Source organism: Lepidothrix coronata, unplaced genomic scaffold, assembly GCF_001604755.1.
Source record: "Lepidothrix coronata isolate B3197 unplaced genomic scaffold, Lepidothrix_coronata-1.0 Scaffold73, whole genome shotgun sequence".
In the NCBI taxonomy this organism is placed as follows: Eukaryota; Metazoa; Chordata; class Aves; order Passeriformes; family Pipridae; genus Lepidothrix; species Lepidothrix coronata.
In genome coordinates this window covers 2,756,339-2,775,631 of record NW_016690253.1, presented here as the reverse complement: position 1 = coordinate 2,775,631, position 19,293 = coordinate 2,756,339, and the positions used below count along the sequence as shown (strand labels likewise).

The 19,293-nt window shown below is 56.9% G+C and overlaps 2 protein-coding genes across 13 annotated transcripts; both read left to right on the top strand.

The window, feature by feature from the left end:
- Nucleotides 1-3,781: 3,781 nt before the first annotated feature.
- Nucleotides 3,782-5,242, top strand: TMSB15B (thymosin beta 15B). The gene is made up of 3 exons (XM_017819133.1): nt 3,782-3,888; nt 4,221-4,325; nt 4,737-5,242. The coding sequence occupies exons 2-3, from the start codon at nt 4,226-4,228 to the stop codon at nt 4,772-4,774; spliced, it is 138 nt and encodes a 45-aa protein (XP_017674622.1). The 5' UTR covers nt 3,782-3,888; nt 4,221-4,225; the 3' UTR covers nt 4,775-5,242.
- A 905-nt stretch (nt 5,243-6,147) lies between these two features.
- Nucleotides 6,148-17,930, top strand: RAB9B (RAB9B, member RAS oncogene family). Of its 12 annotated transcripts, XM_017819185.1 has the most exons (4): nt 6,148-6,235; nt 7,502-7,698; nt 15,746-15,810; nt 16,632-17,930. In XM_017819185.1, the coding sequence occupies exons 2-4, from the start codon at nt 7,635-7,637 to the stop codon at nt 17,316-17,318; spliced, it is 816 nt and encodes a 271-aa protein (XP_017674674.1). In that variant the 5' UTR covers nt 6,148-6,235; nt 7,502-7,634; the 3' UTR covers nt 17,319-17,930. The 12 variants fall into 12 exon arrangements, with proteins under 12 accessions (XP_017674674.1, XP_017674673.1, XP_017674671.1 ...); XM_017819184.1 differs by lacking the exon at nt 7,502-7,698 and having other exon boundaries at nt 6,165-6,235; XM_017819182.1 differs by lacking the exon at nt 6,148-6,235 and having other exon boundaries at nt 7,473-7,698.
- Nucleotides 17,931-19,293: the final 1,363 nt, after the last annotated feature.

Genomic DNA, 19,293 nt, shown 5'->3' with positions numbered 1-19,293 from the left:
GAGCTCCAGCAGCTCCCTGTGCCATGGGCACAGCTGGAGTGTGGCTGCAAGTGTGACAATGCTGATACTGGTGCCAGTAGCCACCTTGTGTCTGTCTGCTGCCTGCTGTTAATGCAGCAGGAGCAGGGAACACATCGATCAGAAGTCCTGTATCCCTGCCCAGCTCACCTTCCTGGGTAGCTGACACTAAGGCACAGGGTGGGAGCTGGGCTTACCAAGTCTGCCTTGCAAGGAGCAGGATTTGTCCACTACTGGGAGCACGATGAGACACATCTCAAAATAATTGTCATGGGCAGCTCCCTCCGGCCTTGCTGGTGTACAGATGACTCCTTATTTCTTGGAGTTGGTGTTTCTATGATCTAGAGAAAGCAGCACCTTTCCTTGCTGCTACTGGGCAAGGGGGAAACAGTGCTAACAACCAGCCCTTCCCTAAATTGCTAAGAGCAGCAAAATCCATGGGAGGAATGAGCCCTGCTATAAGACAACAGCTCCAGTATGCTGCTGCCTTCTTGGGGCTCTCTGCTCCTGCCCTGATGGATGTGAGGGGTCATGGCAGGAAGCTGGGGTTTAAAATGAACAGAAGAAAGTGAACTGGCCCTGCAGAGTGGCTCACAGCCTGGCAGGGGTGGCTGGCTGCTGTGGTGTCCTGCAGGCAGAGAGGTCAGGAGGCTGAAAACACCTTCCTGATCAGAGAAAACCTCCTGCCTCCTTCCTGTACAGAGGAAAAGGCATTCCTGGAAATGGCCATTGGGGAGGCTGTATCTGAGCTCTGGCAGCCTTGTTCTGTGTGAGATTTAAAACCCATCTAAAATGGCTGGCAGTCAGTCTGTGCTGTTTCAGGTCAGGGCTGTTTCCCCCCATCTGTTGATGTCTCAGTTCTTTAGTTATAAAGTATTGAAAGCAGAAATGCCAAAACACGTAAGAAAGAAGCTGGTTGTGCGGTTACAGGAGGCTTTGCTAATTTGTCAGGGGGAAAAGCTCTTGCTGGGATATAAGCTCCTTTCTTGTTCTTTGTGCAAGATGGGTTTTAACAGCTCCCCAGCAGCAGCCCCACCTCTCTCCTGCTGGCAACGCACAGGGTTGGCTTTAAAGCTGCTCTGGCCGTGGTTTGTGGGAGTGTGGTGGTGCCTGTGTGGCCGTGACTGGTTTGAGGAAGGGGGAGATCCCTTTCCCCTGCCTGCATGGCCACCGTGGTGGCTTTGTGCCCAAACAAAGACCCGGGGTTTCCAAAGTGCTGCAGCATGGAGGAGATGCACCACATTGCCCAGGGGCTGTGCCTCGGCTGCGGGGGGTGATCAGGTTTTTGGGTGCAGCTGGTGCTGGCGAGGGGCTGTGCACAGGGAGGATGGGCATCAGGTTCTTTTGCACTCGCTGCCTGTCAGGGACAAAAGCTACAGCAGACTGCAGCATCCATAAAGGAGAAGCGTGTGGAGAACAGGCAGGGAAAGAGGGGGAAGCTGAGGGGAAGGTGTGCACAGCCGGAGAGTAAACACGCAGTAAAACACTTGTCTGACTATTTGCATAAAGGCAGAAAGGATTTCCTGCACTCATTTTGAAACTGCATGGGTGGTTTTTTGCTTGCTGGCTGTGCAGGGAAAATGAGCCTTTTCTCAGCTCGGGCTGGGCTGTGCGATGCAGGCTCTGCAGGGTGAGTTTAAAGGATGCTCCTGGCTTTGTGGCGCTCCCCAAACCTGGCCCTGCCAGGGGCTGCACCACCAAATCAGAACAGCTCTGGGAGCAGCCTGGCCTGGGGCTTCATCAGTGGCTTCTTCCTCCCTCCCCTGGGGGACAGGGAGTGGAGGCAGTTTGCCGTCCAGACTTCTCTCAGAGGAGCAACCTGGCCTTAGATCTTGGCCTTTGCCTTTTCAGCATTTGCCAGCTCTTGGTGTTTCTTGAATTCAGAGCCAGTTTTCTGGCTGGAGCAAGGAGGTGCCTCAGGGCTTGCGGCAAAGGGCCACCTCCGGCCGTGACCTGCTGTCGCTGGAAGGCACCAGGCCCTCCTGCCAAGACGGCAGCCGTCTTGCTAAAGAACACAAAGCAAGTGTTTCCTCCGGATTGCTAGGGATTTGCTCTGCAAAATCTCCAGTAAGTCCTGAGAGAAACCCAGGCTTGGGAGGAGGTGGAGGAGAGAGCTGCTGCTGCAGCACAGCTGCTACCTGTGCTGCTCTATAAGAGGTTCCTGCATGCCACGACACCAGGATGGATACACCAGGATCTCCGTAGAAGGGTTTTGGCAAACCTCATATGCAGTCAGGATGCTTTTCCCATCCCTTCATTCCTCTTCCCCTCATTTCCTTCAATACCTACAGGACCCTACTGCCAGGCCTCCTAGCCCTCCAACCACTTTCCATCCTGGTGGCCAGGTGCCCCCAGGCTGCTGCTACCCTTCCTGCTGGGATCACATACGCTGCCTGCACTGACTCTTGGCTTCTTCCCACCAAAGGTATTTTTTCCACATGCACTCCAGCCCATCTGCACTGTCCTGACTGCTTCCCAGGCTTCCTGCACCCCTTGCCTTGCTGTGGCCAAGCAAGACCTTATGAGCAGGGTCAGCTTCTTGCCCACCCGTTGTGCTTCTTCTGCAACCCGATCTCCCCAGGAAATGCCATGGCCGTAAGGTGGGCACAGTGGCCGAGCATCTCTCACAAGTGTGAGAGTATGGTGCTGATTTTAGCCCACAGGTTTGCTTTCTTAACAATTCTGCTTCAGCAGCAGGTGCATCCCTGGGCACATATGTGGGGCACAGCTGCCTCCTGCTGCTGGGGGGCACCTGCTTCTGGGGCTGGGACAGTGGGTCACTCGGTCCCACAGGGACCAGCCTGCTGCCTCCACAGGTGGCAACCTGGCGTGGGGAGCAGGGGTGGCTGCAGGGCCTGTTGTGATGCTGGGGGGCACTGCGGGGTGCAGCTGGGTGTTTGTGCTTGCAGTGTGTGCACCAGTGTTGTGTGGGTGTCAGGGGCGTGCAGGGCACAGGGTGGGTGTGCACAGGGTAGGTGTGCAGGGGCTGCATTAGGGGCATGTGTACATGGAAGGGGGGTGTGCGCAGGGTGGGTGTGAGGGGCTGGGTGTGGACAGTCTGTGTGCGCACAGCTGGATGTGTGCAGGAGCGGGTGTGGACAGGCTGGGTGTGCATAGGACAGGCGTGTGCAAGGCTGGGTGGGCATAAGGGGTGTCTTGTGGGGCTGTCTGTGTGCAAGGAGCAGCGGGCGCCGTGTCCGTGTGTGTGAGGGGCTGTGTGACCCGTGTCCCTGTCTGTGAGGGGCTGTGTCCAGGTGTGTGTCCCTGTCCATAGGAGGAGCTATGGGGGGAGAGGAAGAGGGGGGCTGCGTGCCTTGTGTCCGTGTGTGTGTCCATATCTGTGAGGGGCTTTGTGCCTCATGTCAGTGTGCGTATCTTTGAGGGGCTGTGTGCCCCGTGTCCGTATCTGTGAGGGGCTGTGTGCCCCGAGTCCGTATCTGTGAGGGGCTGTGTGCCCCGTGTCCGTATCTGTGAGGGGCTGTGTGCCCCGAGTCCGTATCTGTGAGGGGCTGTGTGCCCCGTGTCCGTATCTGTGAGGGGCTGTGTGCCCCGAGTCCGTATCTGTGAGGGGCTGTGTGCCCCGAGTCCGTGCCCCTGTACCCCCTCGCACCCTCACGCGCTCCCTCCCTCCCCTCAGCCCCTCTCGCGCCCCCGCCGCGGGGCACGGCGGGAGCGGCCGCCCCCTGGCGGCCCGCGCTTCCCGGCAGGCGCGGCGGGCGGGCAGCCAATGGGCGCGCGGGCTGGGCGGGGCCGAGGTATATAAGGCGCCGCCCCTCACGGCGCGCGCCCCAGTCACACCTGGACGCGCAAAGAGCGGGACAGCCACCGGCAGCACATCGCATCCACCGCACCGCGCCCTCCGCACCGCAGGTACGGGCTGTGCCGCGGGAGGGGCCACGCGCAGCACCGCTGCTGCAAGGAGGGGCTCGCCGGGGCGCCCCGGGGTGGGGGCGGCGGGTGCCCGGGGGGACGTGGCTGCCTGGCGCGGGGAGATTCCCCTCCGCGGGTGCGGGGATGGGGAGCGCTCCCCCGGCGGGTGCGGGCACTGGGGGGCCGCCCCGCACGGCTGCTCCTGGCCCCGGGAGCGGCGCGGTGCTCGGGGCGGTGGCCGCCCCGCCCTGCGCTATTGTCCGCGGCGGGGGCCGGGGGGGCCGCGCCGCCTTTGTCTGCCCGACCCCTGACTGTGGCGGGGGGTCTCGCAGGCAAAATGTGCGACAAGCCAGACCTCTCGGAGGTGGAGAAATTCGACAAGAAGAAGCTGAAGAAAACCAACACGGAGGAGAAGAACACGCTGCCCTCCAAGGAGAGTGAGTGCGGGGCCGGGGGCTGGCGGGGCAGTGCCCTCGGGGGCCGGTCCGCCCTTTCGAGGGCCAGGGGCGATTGGGGGCAGCGGGGTTCTGACTCGGAGGAAGGCACTGGCAGAGGTGTGTGCAGCCCGGGCACCGGGCATGGGCACACGGGGAGGGCTGTTGCTCCGAGCTGATAACTCAGGGCATGGCTTTCCCGAGGATGGATGCAGACAAGTGCCCATCTTTGATCTCATGCTCGTGGGTATCTCATCACCTTCTAAGTCGAGTGTTCGCCTACCCCACTTGGGGTCATATTATAAAACTGGGCACCAGGGCCTGAGCGAATCCTCTGAAACCTTCTCCAGTGGGTACTTCCACAATAAAAAAAAAAAAAGCACCAGAGACTAACGGCCCTCCATTCTCTTGCAGCTATTGAGCAGGAGAAGGAATGTGTGAAGTCTTCCTAGAGAGAGATTGCCTGGCAGGAAGAGCGACTACTCCAATTATTTTGCTTTAAAATGAATCATGTGGGTTTTTTTAAATTTACATCATGTACATGTGTAGAAGACAGCTATATCACTTAACACACTGTCCCACCCTTCTGGCTGCCTTGGCAGGGCAGGGACAAAGCGTGGTTCTCTCACTCCATCAGTAGCCTGACCCGATGCCATCTCTGCTGCTGAGCTGGCTCCTGTGACAGCACTAATCCTGCTCTGGTGCAGTGAGGAGATGAGCAAGGGCCATGGAGGCTTCTGGAGATGGGCCCCTTCTGCCTGGGGGAGTGGGGACCCTTTCTGGCCTGGCCTCACCTCTGGCCTGGGTCTGTCTTGCATATTCTTCACTGACAGTGTTCTGTAGCCTCACTCACAGTTTTTTGTCTTCCTTGGGGGAAAAAATGAGAAGTTTATTATAAAATAAAAAAATGTAATGACTTACCTATGGCTTGTGGCTTATTCCCTGGCAAAAGGTCTGGCTGTAGCCTGGCTTGCCCTGGAGGGTGGGGAGGTCTCTGCCTGCTGCTGCAGCAGTGCTGGCAGTTTTGTGTTGCTCAGAGGAATGGTGGGTTGGTTCCTTACAGAGTGAATCCAGCTTGGTGTTTGCCTGGGTCTCTGTTCCTGGTGGCCTGGGGGAGCTGGGAGCACTGCTGGTGTGACCAAGGCCACTGTGCTCCACCACCAGAGTGGTTTCTTCTTATGGTAGAGGTTTAACTGGGCCTCACTGCACATGTGAAGGCTGAGCCTCCTGCTTTGAAAACTTTGGTGTCCCCTGCCTAAAACCATTGTGGAGCTGGGCTGGCTTCTCATCAGCACAGCTGGAGGTGCTGGCAGTGGGGATGCTGGCCTGAGTCCTGCTGCTGTGGTAGCCAGGCCACCTCTGCCCACCCAGAGCTCTCCCCTCACTGCCTGGCACAGCCCTTCTCTTCCCCTTGAGCCAATCTCTGCCCCTGCCCTTGATGGAAGGAGGTTTTTGCAGACCTGTAAAGATGGGGTTTAATGCAGTAAGTGCCTTGGGTACCCTCTGTGTTGACCCCAGCCCTGCCTTACAGGTGTGGAGATCCCTGGATCCTGCAGTTGCCCTCCAGCACAGTGTGGGTGAGCTCTGACAGTGCCTCCAGGTCTATACTGAGGCTTTCTGGCTGCTGCCAGGATTTCCTCACCTCCACCTGGCCTGCAGGGTCACTGAATGCACCAGGCCAGTTATGGAGAAAGTGGAGGCAGACTAGCCTAAACTTGCCAACTAACAGTTTTGGCTAATGTCCTTAGTGAGCCTGGTCAGCTGGGACAAACATGGGCTGTTGTGCCTGTCTGGACACGGTGCCTATCTGCCTACTGCCTCCACCCACGCTGCCTGCCAAGGACTGCAAATAACCTGCCTGTGTGCTTGCCACTGCCTTCACCCCTTAAAAAGTAGACTCGAAGGAGCTGCAGGTAAGAGGTCGATGTTTGTGTGCTATCAGGGCAGTGTGCAGGGTTTTCTGTGGGGTGAGGGCAGTGGGGAGTGATGCTGAGGCCCAGCTGTGGCTGCTGCTACGTTGGGCTGAGCACTGGGAAACCCAGCATGTGGGTGGCTGTCTCCCTTCCCCTTCAGCACCTTGATGTTGCTAAGACAGAACCCTATCCTGGTCATGGGAATCCTTTTCTCAGTGCCACCTGCCAGGACAGGGGTGGCAACAGCTGCTCATCATCCCAGCAGGGGTTGTGTCCTTGCTTGGGGGTGGTTTCTCTTACCAGGCTGGGGCAGGCAGGCAAAGCCAGCCTGAACCCTTTCCCTGTCCCTGACTGCCTGAGCTGAACCAAGAGATGGATGGAAACAAGAAGTGACATCGCTGATCTCGGTGGCTGCCCACAGCACCCTGGCTGCTCCCGACACCACCCCAGTGCCCCTCCCTGCTGCATGCTGCAACGGGCCCCTCTGCAGGCATGGAAAAGCACCAGGGTGCTTATCTCTCCCTGAGTCACATGGACTTCTGCAAGGCCACAGCAGGAATGCCCCATCCCTGGCACCGCCATGCTCACAAAAGCCTCCCCATCATCCTGTGCTGCACACGCAGGCAGCAGAGACTGCCCAAGGGTGCTGGGCACCCTCTTCCTATGGGGACAACTGGTTTCCCAGCCAGGGCAAGGGCTGTGGCTCCCCTGCAGTTGCTCTAAATGGGAGAGTGGCTGGTACCAGCAGCTGGTGATGCTCCAAGCCTATGGAAGTGGCCCACAGGACCCCCGTGCATCCCAGGAAGCTGCAGGGTGAGGATAGGGTTGTTGGTGCATCCGGGTTTGTGTTGCTTTTTCACTGCAGCCACCCCAGGGATGCAGCAATACTGGTTTAGACATGGGGTCAAATGCTGGCACAGCCAGGTCTATGCCCTGAGGAAGCCACCCCAGGGGCTGGCAGTCCCAGCCCGAAGCAGGGAATCAGTTGGAGCTGGGGGCAGCTTCCCAGCCCCAGCACACACATCTCAGTGGGTTGTGTGGCCAATGTGGCTGAGTCCACCTAAAATGAGGGCACCCACGTCCCTGCCTGAATGGTGCACAGGGAAGCACCAGACACCACCCATATTCTGTGTCCTCAGGTCTGAGGGTAAAGAGTCAGGCATTTTGAAACCCAGTGCCCAAAATGTTGCCAGCAGAGGATGAGCCAGCAAGGGGAGAATGTTACAGAAAAGCTCTTTATATCAACACTTTCCCTCCCTACCCCAGACCTTCCCTTTTTTACGTCAGCCCACAGCTGCCAGTGGTGTGGGTGGCCAGGACAGCTGCCAGAGTCTTGTCCCCTAGAAATGTGGTGGCTTCAGCAGCTTGGGCTGCCCCAGCAGCCACCCACGCACAGAGGATGCCATCCTGGGAACTGGACATTCCTGGCAGGGCTCGATGCCCCTTCCCTCACTGGGCAGCAGGTGAGTTACTTGTGTCAGCCCCTCTTGGTAATGCCAGGATACGATCCATGGGGCCCATCCTGTTGCTCCTGTGGGCGGTTTCCTCCTACGCTCCATCAGGTGGTGAGCTGTGGCCCCACTGCAGAGGAGGGAGGAGAAGGCTGAGTCACTGGCAGGAGGAATTTGGGCAAATACCTGGTGATCAGCAGCACGGGGTGAATTCAGATCAGAGGTGAATTCAGATCAGGGCTTGCGGCTGGGATGGGTGTCTGCCCCTGCCACTGCTCTATCCCCTCTGACTCAGCCAGGAGAGGATTTGGCCCCACATACCCCTGTGTGGAGAATCATAACCCCATCTCTGGCAGGAGGTCCCTGACTCAGCCTGTGCGTGGCCCTGCACTGGGAACCCCAGTGCTCCAGTGCTCCCTGTGCGGCTGCAGCACCCTCCTCACCTCCCACAGCACCACCCTGGTTTGCAGCTCAGATCACCCAGGGCAGGGGAGGCTTTTGGTGCAGAAAGTGGTGAGAGCCAAGGGGTTTCAGTGACCAGGGCTTGAGGCACTCCTGGATGGCAGGAAATTGCCAAACACAGCCCCACACTGTGGTCAGAGTGCAAGCAAACCCCACCTTGTAAGGTGTGTGTTTGTCACCAGAAGAAGCAAGATAAGGTGAAGCCAGGCTGCATGGCCAGGTGAGGCAGATCCTGCCCACCCCTCACTCCCTGAATCCCTGGGGAAAACGTGTCACCACTTCTGCATCACTCGGATCAGCCTTTCCCTGCCAGGTCTCTGCTGTTTGTGTGGACTCATTGCCAAGCACAGAGCTCAAACCACCCTGTGGTGGCAGGGGTGGAGAGGGGAGGCAAGGGGCAACAATCCTGAGCTGCCAGGGAAAACCTCCGCTGGGAGTGACTGGGGAGGATACGTATGTGCATAGGGATAGTTGTATGTTTGGCTGTGAAAGAGGAAAGCAGAAGAGAATGAGCACTAGTGGGGAAATGAAAGTGTTGTGTGAAGTACTGACCACGGACCTTCAGCAAAGGAGTTGATGGCAGGCCACTGTGGGGTGTGAGAGCTGTGTGTCGTGGGGACACTTGGTGACATGGGGGAGGAGGAACAGACAAGCTGTCCCCATCCTGTGGAGGGGAGCAGCACTGTGCTGGAGAGCCCCACAGCCATGGGGAGGGAAAGCTGCTGTCTCTGACCATCACAGTGAGCTGGGCACCTCAGGACACCTGCACTGGGAAGTTGGCCCACGGGCTCTGCAGTGGCCAGCACAGGCAGGCTGCCACACTCAGCACACCCCGACGCCTTCCCCAGCAGCAGAGAAGTTATTGCTGCTCTTTAAATAATGCCCAGGAGGTCAGGTTTACCAGCAAGAGCTTATTCATCCCCTGCCAGCGAGGGCTCAACCGGAGCAATGATGAACCCAGAGCACTCAGAGCTTCCTGCTCAGGATCAGGCTTCTGCCAGCACCCAAGCCTAAACAAAGCTGGGAAGTTATGCACTGAGCCCCCCTGCACCCCCCTCACTCCTGCATTTGCCGGGGTTGTTGCTGGCACGGGGCACAGGTGGGAGCAGCCCTGCTGGATGCCTTCGCTGGGCGGCACACACGCTGCTGGCGCCGGGGGATGCCGAGCCCTTCGGGGGCTCCCACCCGCTCCTGAGAGCGGCTGGAACTCATCGCTCATTTCTGAGCCCCCCCCAGTTGCATTCTGCAGATTCCCGCGGGCCCCAGGGGCCGTGCCCAGAGCTGCGGGAGCATGTGCTCCTGCAGGAACACGGCTCCGATGTCGTGCGGCAGCGCCCGCACTTGCACCGGAGCTGGGGCAGCTGATGGAGCAGAGGAGTGCTTTATTTTAGGAAGCAGCTGCCTCACACAGGAGACATTGTTTATCATCTTTCTTGCCCCTGGTGTTTTATTACAAAGGATTATGGCATGAAAAGCCATTTTGTTTCCCTGTTCCCAGTGCATAGCTCTATCTCCGTGATTTATTCCTCTCCACAGGAAACAGCTGGGATATGGCAGCCTGGGAAGCCGGGGGGAGACAAAGGTGGGGGCTCAAACCCATGGGGTTGATGGCAGTAGGGATGCACCCAGTGCCCAAACCATGGCACAGCTGGCTGGGGTTTGCCAGGGGGACCTGACACTGCTCATGCTCCTGTGTGACATGAGGAGACCTCGAGGGGTGGAAAAACAAAACCCAAGCCCTTCTGTGTGGGTGTCACCTCTAAGGCAATGTCACCTCACTCCATCTGGACAAGGCAGAGGTTGGCGTGCTCTCCTCAGGGACACTGCTGTCCCAAAGCCTGTATGCCCCACAGCCAATGCTGGTGTCACCCTGCAGTGTCAGAGCCCCAAACCTGCTCGGATGAACCCGTGCAGGAATGTCCAACTGCCCGCAGGGAACTTGGGGGCAGGCTGGGCACGGACAGCATGGTGCAGGGTATGGGCTGGGCTGGGCGCAGGGTACAAGCTGGGCGGTCAGCTTGGGAATATGGTCCTTTGCTGCTTCACCCAGAATCACCAACAGGCAGGATGGAGGCACCTCCAGAGCAGCAGCAGGAGCAGTTTCCCTCTGTCCAGGCACTTTCCTCACCAAGAGGCAGCCAGGGTGCCATATGCCCCTCTGTCCCCCTCCTCCGTCCCTGCTGCCATGTGCCTTTGCTGTGAGTCCCAGAGCAGAGCCCATGGCAGCACAGGTTGAACTCCCCTCCATGCAGCCGTGAGCTGGTGCCTGCCAGACGCCTCTGCGGCTTTCCAGGAACCAGCTCAGGAGCCATGGGCAGCAGATAAACATGTTGCAACAGATGCCTCATGATGTGTCCTGAAGCCCCAGCCTGCCTGTGCACCTACATTAGGGTAGAACTATGTCTGGTGCTTCCTCCTATGGTGCTACCTGCTCTGCCGCCTTGTCATCCGACATTGTCCCTGATAACTGGCCAAGGGGAAGAGCAGGGGATGGACAAGCAGGCGAGGACAGAGGCTGTGGCAGTGGTGAGTGGCTGGGCCGCTGAGAGGCCTGCGGTTGCACTGATGGTCGAACAAGCCCCTGCTTGCAGTGTTGTGTCTCAGAGAGGCAGCTCTGCAGCCCAGGCATGTGCCCCTCCCTGCTGCCTCAGACCAGCTCACAGGAACTGCACAGGTCACTTCTCTAGGGCATGTTGAGCTGTGTGGGGTGGAGGGGGATTCATCAGGGGGTTTTCTCCAGCTTTGCTTCAGCTGTGGAGTTCCTTCTTGGGGAGGTAAATGGGTGGTGAGGTGCTTGTCAACCACTGCTCAGAGCTGTGGGCTTGGGGAAAATGGGGGCTGCCAAGGCAGAGGGTGGCAGGACTGTTCATGGGGTCTGTGTGCTGGGGAGTGTTGACTCCTGTTGGGCAGGAGCTGCTGCTGGGCATAGCTCTTGGACAAGCAGCTGTGGAGCCTTGCACCGGGGCTGGAACAAAGGCAGAGACCCAAGCCCCAGCTGCAGCACAGGACGTGGGATGAATTAATCGGGGCATGAGCTGGCAGTGCTGTGTGACCATGGGCTGGCAGTCGCTCGAAGCTGGATCAGGGCTCCTTCACCTTATCACCAGCATTCTCCCATTTGCCATAACACCCAGAGCTGAGAGTGAGAGCCAGGTGATGGCTGCAGCTGAGCCCTGGGGAGTAAAACCTCTCCTGCTGCAGGATCCCAGCACCCTGCAGAGACCCTGCCCTGCTGCCCCGTGCAGCCCCCACAGCCCTTGTACTTCCCACCCAGCACGTCTCCTGGGTCACAACCCCACCTCCAGAGAAATCCCTCTGCCCAGGGGTGCCCAGGACCCACAGGCGAGGTCCCATCCAGTGCCAGCTCTCTGTGCTCACAAGGCAGTGCCCAGATAAGCCCGTTCCTTAGCCTGTGCTAAGTGTGCTATAGCTGTAGTATTTACTAAGCAGGCAGCTCCTGTCAGGTCACAGTTTGTTGGCTGCACCTCTTATCTCTTTGCTTTGCTGGGCTTGGGAACATGTTAGTACAAACCACTGCTCTGTGCTTTGCCCTGCACACTGATGGCCTTGCTCTGCTGGGGGAGCTGTCTCTGGAGTGGATGAGGAAATACATCTCCTCTCTAGCTGGGACTGGTGTGGGTGGCTTTATTGTGCAGGCTCCTGAGGTCCCTGCTCACCACTATGTGAGCTGTTTAATACTACTGATTACCACTGCAGCTATTTGTGGCCACAATTTGCAGTATTTTCTGGCATCTCCTCTCAGGTGTGAAGGTGAGGTATTAATTCAAGGAAGATCTTGTGAACTACTCAGGAAAGTGGACCACCACAAGTGAAGGCACCCAGCACGTGAGAGAATTAACTGGTGCTGAAGAGTCATGTATAGTGATCTAGACAATCATGAGGTCTCCAAAGATCCAGAGGATGACATGCGGCTTTTGCTTTATTAAACTGCCTTTGTCTTGACCCACAAGTTTTTTCTGTCTGCTATGTCCTGTCCTGCTGAGGAGGGGAATGACAGAGCAGCTTGGTGGGCACCAGAGTCAGTCCACCACAGATGCCAAACAGGTTGTTGCCCAGCTCAGCAAGGCAACCAGGCTGCAGAAGCACTGGGAGCCAAACCAGACCAGGCACATCCCTGCTCAGATGGGCAAGTGAGTCCCCAACAGCTGCAAGTGCCTGAGGATTAACCTGTAGATACATGGGGGCCCCTCAAGCATGGGCACAGTCAGCTGGGGTCACTGGCCCTGTGGTGTCCTTGGCTGTGCTGCCCTCCCCAAACCCTGCAGGCAGCATCCCCTGAGGATTTGGTGTCTGCCAGCCCTGAGGAAGGTGGTCCAGGGTATCAGGGAATGGCTGCAGAGCACTGTGCCCCAGTTGCCTTAGCAGGATCTCCTGTGGTAGCTCTTTCTTCCTCCGGAGGTGTCTCGCCCCTTACATGCTAAATCAGATCTCTAATTAATAAGTACTGGCAAATAACAGGATTAAACGGCTGCCAGGCAAAGGGAGCTGGCAGAGGCAAGTGTGCCACGCTCAGAGGCTCACCCTAGCAATGCATGGTCCTGTCAGGGCTGGCATGGGGACCTGGACTGGTTCAGAGAAAGCCCCAGCACGTGGTGCAGCCTGGGTCTGTCCCTTGTATTAGCAGCATCCTGAGCTTCTGGCTCTGATGCTGGTGTGTATATTGGTGCCCCAAATACAGGTCCCAGGAGCACCCCCCTTTTTCCTGGGCTCCCCTGATCCCAGGCTGGCAACATGGGTCCTCATCCTGGCCACTCCCTGCTTACCTCCCTAGGCTTGCCTTGTCCCCCATCTCCTCTGACAGATCAAGGCTGGTATTAATATAATCCCTGGCTTAATTTAAATCCTCCTCCCATCTCATGCTTTTCCAGGGGGGAGGAGGGAATCAATGCGCTCCTGCGGCATTCACTTGGCCCTGGAGCTGGTGCTGGGTTTAGATGGCCAAAAGTTCTGGTTGTCCGTGCAAGGGGTCCCTGCTCTTGTCCCACTGGGGAAGATGTCTGGGGGACACAGTGAGATGTGTCCCCAAATTTCAAAGGTGTATCTCAGGGGGCACCAGGCACTGGCAGGAAGAAGAGTTGACAATGCCAGCCATGAGGAACCACACAAGTGGCTCCTGCTCCCCAAAATCCTTCTGCAGCCACCTTGAGGTCTGGTTTCACCCTCTCTCTCCTGTCTCCCCTCACTGTTTGGCCCAGGCTGGGGTGACCTTGTCACTGTTTTTTCCCTTCAGCTCTCTGTGATGTTTGTATTTGCTGCTCTTCCCAGGAAACCTCTTTCTTTAAGGCTTTCTCGCTCCTGGTCCCGCTTGGTGATGGGGAGGGTGGGGGAAGTCACACTCCTTCGGGCAGCTGTCACTGAAGTGACAAAGGGGGGACATGCGGGATTGTGAGGGGACGGGAGAGTGAGGAGTGAAGGGGGGCACTGAGGGGGCACAGGCAGAACACGTGGGTACTGTGCGGGGAGGGACAGGGGCAGGCAGTGAGGGGGCACGGGGGGACATGCCGGGACTGTGAGGGGAGTGACGGGGTGGGCACTGACGGATACAGGGGGCACAGTGGGCACTGTGAGGGCACTGACGGATACAGGGGGCACAGTGGGCACTGTGAGGGCACTGATGGATACAGGGGGCACAGTGGGCACTGTGAGGGCAGTGCCGGAGGCTGACACTGATGGATACAGGGGGCACAGCGGGCACTGTGAGGGCACTGACGGATATAGGGGGCAGAGTGGGCACTGTGAGGGCACTGTGAGGGCAGTGCCGGGGGGCACAGCGGGCACTGTGAGGGCAGTGCCAGGGGCTGACACTGACGGATACAGGGGGCACAGTGGGCACCGTGAGGGCAGTGCCAGGGGGCACAGTGGGCACTGTGAGGGCACTGACGTATACAGAGGGCACAGCGGGCACTGTGAAGGCACTGCCGGGGGGCACAGCAGGTACTGTGAGGGCACTGACGGATACAGGGGGCACAGTGAGGGCAGTGCCCAGCCGGGCGCTGAGGGTCCGGGGGGCGGGGCCGGGCGGGTCGAAGGGCGGGTCCCGGCCCCGCCCCGCCCGCGGCCGGCGGCGGGAGGCGCGTGCGCGGCGCAGGCGCGGGGCTGAGCGGCACCTGCGCCCCGCGGGCCGGGCGGGCGGAGGGCGCTGAGGGTGAGTGAGGGCAGGGCAGGGGAGCGGGGATGGACGGCGGGGATGGACAGACAGCTGCCCCTCTGCCCCCGCCGAGGGGCCCCTCGCGGGTACCGCTCCGCGGACACCTCCCCTGGTCGCTCCCGTGGGACCCGCCGGGGGGTCTCACCTCCGCCGAACCGGGGCCTGGGGAGCGGGGAGGGGGGAGAGTCGGGCCCTGCGTGCCTGCCCTGCTGGTGTTCCCTATGTTGTTACCTGCACACAGGTGCTGGCGGCCCTGCTGCAGTGGGGGTCAGCCCCTGGAATAGCTCACAGCGGGGCAGACGAGGATGTGCTGTCGGTGTCACGGCTGTGTCACGGTTTCCACCGCCCCGCTGACTTGTGGGCTCCGGAGCGGCCCGACATCACCTACTGGTCATTCTTAAAACGAGTCACTTGCTAACAAACCATCTCTAAACAGAAAATCTGCTCTGGGCTGATGGCCTGTGCCAGGACCATCTTCAACCCTCCCTCAGCAAGGTTTGGGAAAGGAACAAGGATGTTGAGCAGCTCACCTGCCCAGGGGAGGGTTCCCCCAAGCCAACGGCCTCAGGGAGCTGTGCTGCACGTCCTGTTTGTCTCTTGTGACATTTGCATTTTGTTCTTTGCTTTAGGACTGCTGGACCGTGCACTGCTACACAGATGTCCCATCAAGTTAGCTCAGCTATGCTTGGGTTTGGGCTGTTTCTGTGCAGGGAAGTGAAATTGGTGAGCCTTTTGTGCAGAAAGTGCAGAAATTCACTAGAAGCAGAAGTTTCTGCTTTTGGCTTTGTGGTTACCACACTGTTTGGAAGGGGTGCAGAATCAAAGTTGAACAGGACTCCCCACAATTAGTGCAGAGAGTGGGGTTTGGCCTGGACAGAGTAGGAGTGCTGTTCTGGGCTCCTGCTTTGGTGGGTTGGAGGTGCCATCACTAAGCAGCACTGCTCATCCACACCCTTCCTGGGAATGTTGGTAGCAGGTGTAAGCAAGGTCCCAGGCTGTTGCCAGCTGGCTCACTCTCCTGGATAGCAGGTTCAGGTGCATGTTCTATCCTTAAATCAGATTGCAGAGTGTGTGAGTAGGCAGGCCAAGCAGATCACAGCTATCAATGTGCCCTGGATCGAGGGGAGGCACAGAGTGCACAGCCTGTGCAGTCATGTCAGAGCCCCTTCAGTTTATTCTGTTCTTATTTTGGGTGTAGCATCTACATGGTACTGGCTCTGCCCTGTCCAGGTGTGGGCTCTGTTCCATTTCACTTAGGGCAAGGGAAACTCCTTGGTGCTTTGTTCTTGCCGGTTTTACTCCAGCTATCAGTACTGCTCTTGCAGCTTCCTAGAGCTCTGCTATTGTTCTTCCATCCTGGATCAGCATCCCAAACAAAGACACCGAGGGCAGCTCTGGCAACCTGGATGACTGATGTTTGTTTTTTAGTGACTGTTACACTGGAGGAAAGTGTTCCCTGGACACTCCCAGAGACAACTATATCACCAGAGCAGGTACAGTACAACAGCCAAACAAACCTCTTATTCCATGTCAGGCCTGTAGAGCATCCCTGGGAGGGGGAGGATGCGTTGGCACTTGGCCTGGAGGCTGGTGACTAAGGAGCCTGTGGTGTCGGGGTTGTTGCAGTGTAAACTTGCACCTGAACCCGAGCAAACTGGGCTGTGACAAGCATTGCCAGCAAGGAGCAGCAGAGCAGCTGGTCCCTGTGCCTGGGAAACCCCTTCTGAGCCGTGGGATCACGCGCAGCTCCGCTGGTGAGTCAGCATCCTCAGGGTGATCCAGAGCTGGCCTGACGAATCTCTTGCATTGATACAGACCTGCACGTTTGTTACATCCCTCCAGTGGAGCAAGTCAGATAGGAGAAATTATTTAGCTGGTGATGGTACAGTGGGAAGGAAGGCCTAGTGATAGGCACCCCTGGTGATTTTGCTGTTCCTGTGATAGCCTGAGGATGCAGGCCAGGAGAGATGTTTAACTAGTGATGATCTGTTTAGAAAAACTGGACAAGCTTATAAATGCAGAGTTTTCACTAAAAGTAGTATAGTTGGTACTAAATTGTCGACATTGTTCTCATCTTGCACTTACAGTGGTGACCCACTGAATCCATTTTGGACCTGATGGAGGACTCATGTGCCTGAAAGCTCGTCCAGTCCCCAGCTGTAATCTCTCTAGTAAGAGAGATTAGAATAATAAGATCTCTCTCTAAAAAGAGAGATCACCTCCTGTATAGGAGATTACCTCCTATATACAAAACTTGTTCAGAGATGGGGATTAAAATGCCATATTCTATTCTTCTGTATGTGTCTTTCTGCAGAATCCACAAGTCAAATGGGTGTTTTGTACTATTTCTGAACCCTGCAGATTGCCTTGGGACCCCCCCCTCCGTCCTGCTGCAATGAGTGGGAAGTCCTTGCTCCTGAAGGTCATTCTCCTCGGGGATGGTGGAGTTGGGAAGAGCTCCCTCATGAACCGCTACGTCACCAACAAGTTTGACTCGCAGGCGTTCCACACGATCGGGGTGGAGTTCCTGAACCGGGACCTGGAGGTGGACGGGCGTTTTGTGACCCTCCAGATCTGGGACACGGCGGGACAGGAGCGGTTCAAGAGCCTGCGGACGCCCTTTTACCGGGGGGCAGATTGCTGCCTGCTGACCTTCAGCGTGGACGACCGGCAGAGCTTCGAGAACCTCAGTAACTGGCAGAAGGAGTTTGTCTATTATGCTGACGTGAAGGACCCCGAACACTTCCCGTTTGTAGTCCTGGGCAACAAAATAGACAAACTGGAGAGACAGGTGAGCACGGAGGAGGCCCGGGCCTGGTGCATGGAGAACGGTAACTATCCGTACCTGGAGACTAGTGCCAAGGACGACACCAATGTGACAGTGGCCTTTGAGGAAGCTGTGCGACAGGTGCTGGCGGTGGAGGAGCAGCTGGAGCACTGCATGCTGGGCCACACCGTTGACCTGCACTCCAGCTCCAAATCGGGGTCTTCCTGTTGTTAAGAGTGGCTGCTGCTTCGGGAACACCGCTGGAGCCAGCGGCTGGATGGGAACACGCGTGGGCAGCCCTGGGGCACTCTGAGGAGAGTGGCCACGAGGACAATAAGTGGTTTGTGCTCACTGGGGAGTTGCAGCCTCACCGTCTGAATCCTGCCTGGAGTTCTCAGGCACAGAGCATGTATCCGCAGGAGGGAGCTGTTTAACAGAGCATGTGAGCGTAGTCTTGCTTCCATCTCTGCCTGTTTTAGCAGGTTTAAAGGACTGGGTTAAAGTCCTTTAAATTCACTAAAGACAGTAGTGATCTGTTCTGTACCAAGAACTGCCTGCAGAGCAAAGCTGAGAGCACTCTGAAGTATTTTAGTCCTGAACTCAAAAAAAATACTAGACCCACTCATGACCATACTGCCAAAGGAAAGCCTGCTCAGCATCCTGAAAAAACTTGTTGTAAAGACTCTGGCCCATGTGACTGTGAAAAAGCCAAATACTGGAGAGGCTGGGGTGTGTGTATCTGTTGTTTGGGATAAGTGCATTGTGTCCTGAGACTGACTTGTGATGAGAATTGTTAGAGCTCTGATCTGGAGCAATATATGAAGGAGAGATGGGCCTGTGTTTGAATGTGACAGCATTGTTTCTTTGTAGCTGCCTATTTCTGGTCTGTTTTTCCTCACCTTTTTTTGTCTTGTGTGAGTGTTATTTTTTGTTATTTATGTCTGTTGTTGTTTAATATATGTTTCCTTGTCTCTTGTGGAGGCTCAACACCAGATCTCACTTCTCATACCTTGAAGCCCTGGGTGAAAAATACTGATGTGGACACTCACCAGGTCATGTCGAAGTGTTTGGAGCTACTCAGGAGATCTGCAGTGTGAAACTTCAGCTGGTTTCTGTCACAAGTAATCGCTGTGCTCAGATGATGTGCTCTGGCAGACCAGATGGTAGGTGGGTGGGCTGTCTCTTAGGTGTGCAGGTGGTTGGGGGACTCAGGCGTGGTCAACTGTTAAATCCCCTCTCTGTCTGGTGCCAGTGACCACTGTGCTTCATTAGCTGATGGATCCACGTCTTCAGTTGCTCCAGCACGGATGTTCCATCTGAATACTGCAACATGGAACCATTCAGTGTATTCCCTGTTGTGTCAGGTGCAGTGCTGCTGAGCACAGTTAACCCATGCCATTCCCTCATGGAAAATCCAGTGTGTGTTATCTGTAATTCCTATGACAGACTTCACTGAGAGAAGACACTGAGAGTGTCTGGTCAGTTAACTGGCTGCTGTGTTCAGTCCAAAGGGGAGAGAGCTGCACCAGTTCCACCTCTATTCAAGGTGGCTGAAAAATGGGGGTGGGGGCCCAAAGTACCTTCTAGAAAGGATGCCAGGCTCCTCCCCCCTGCTAGGTGTTAGTTCCAGGCTATCTGTATAGCAAAGAGATGAGTGCTTGCTGACTGCAGCCTTTGCCACTCAAACCTCATGTCCTGCAACTTCCCCTGCAAACGTTTGGCCAAAGCTGTGACTGCCCATGGGCACGTAGGAGCCCACTCTGAGCACGTAAACGCCAGCTGCTGAGTGTGATTCCCACTCTGATGAGCTGCTGGATGGTAAATTTTGCAGCTCAGATCAAGCAGTGATGCTGTGCTTTGGAGCAGGGCAATCTCTGCCCTGTGCCAGCAGCTTGCTGCCATCACGATGCAGTCTCTGAGCATGCAGAGCATGAGAATTCCCCCATTTCCTCTGGGGGACCCCGGGGTGATCCTGCCTTTCTCTGCAGGCCAACTGTGCATGGAAGGGGCTGGAGAATTAATGCAAAGTTCTTTAGAGGGGGCTGATTTCTGAACGGGGCTGAACACTCGTATTCATGGGGAGTGAATGCTATCTGAGCAGCCCTTGCAATCTCTGGAAAAATAGGTTCTTTAAGGAGAAGGTTCTGTTGGTGCAAGAGATTTTTATAGGATGTTATTGTTATTGTTTATTTCCCTGTGTCTGACTTCC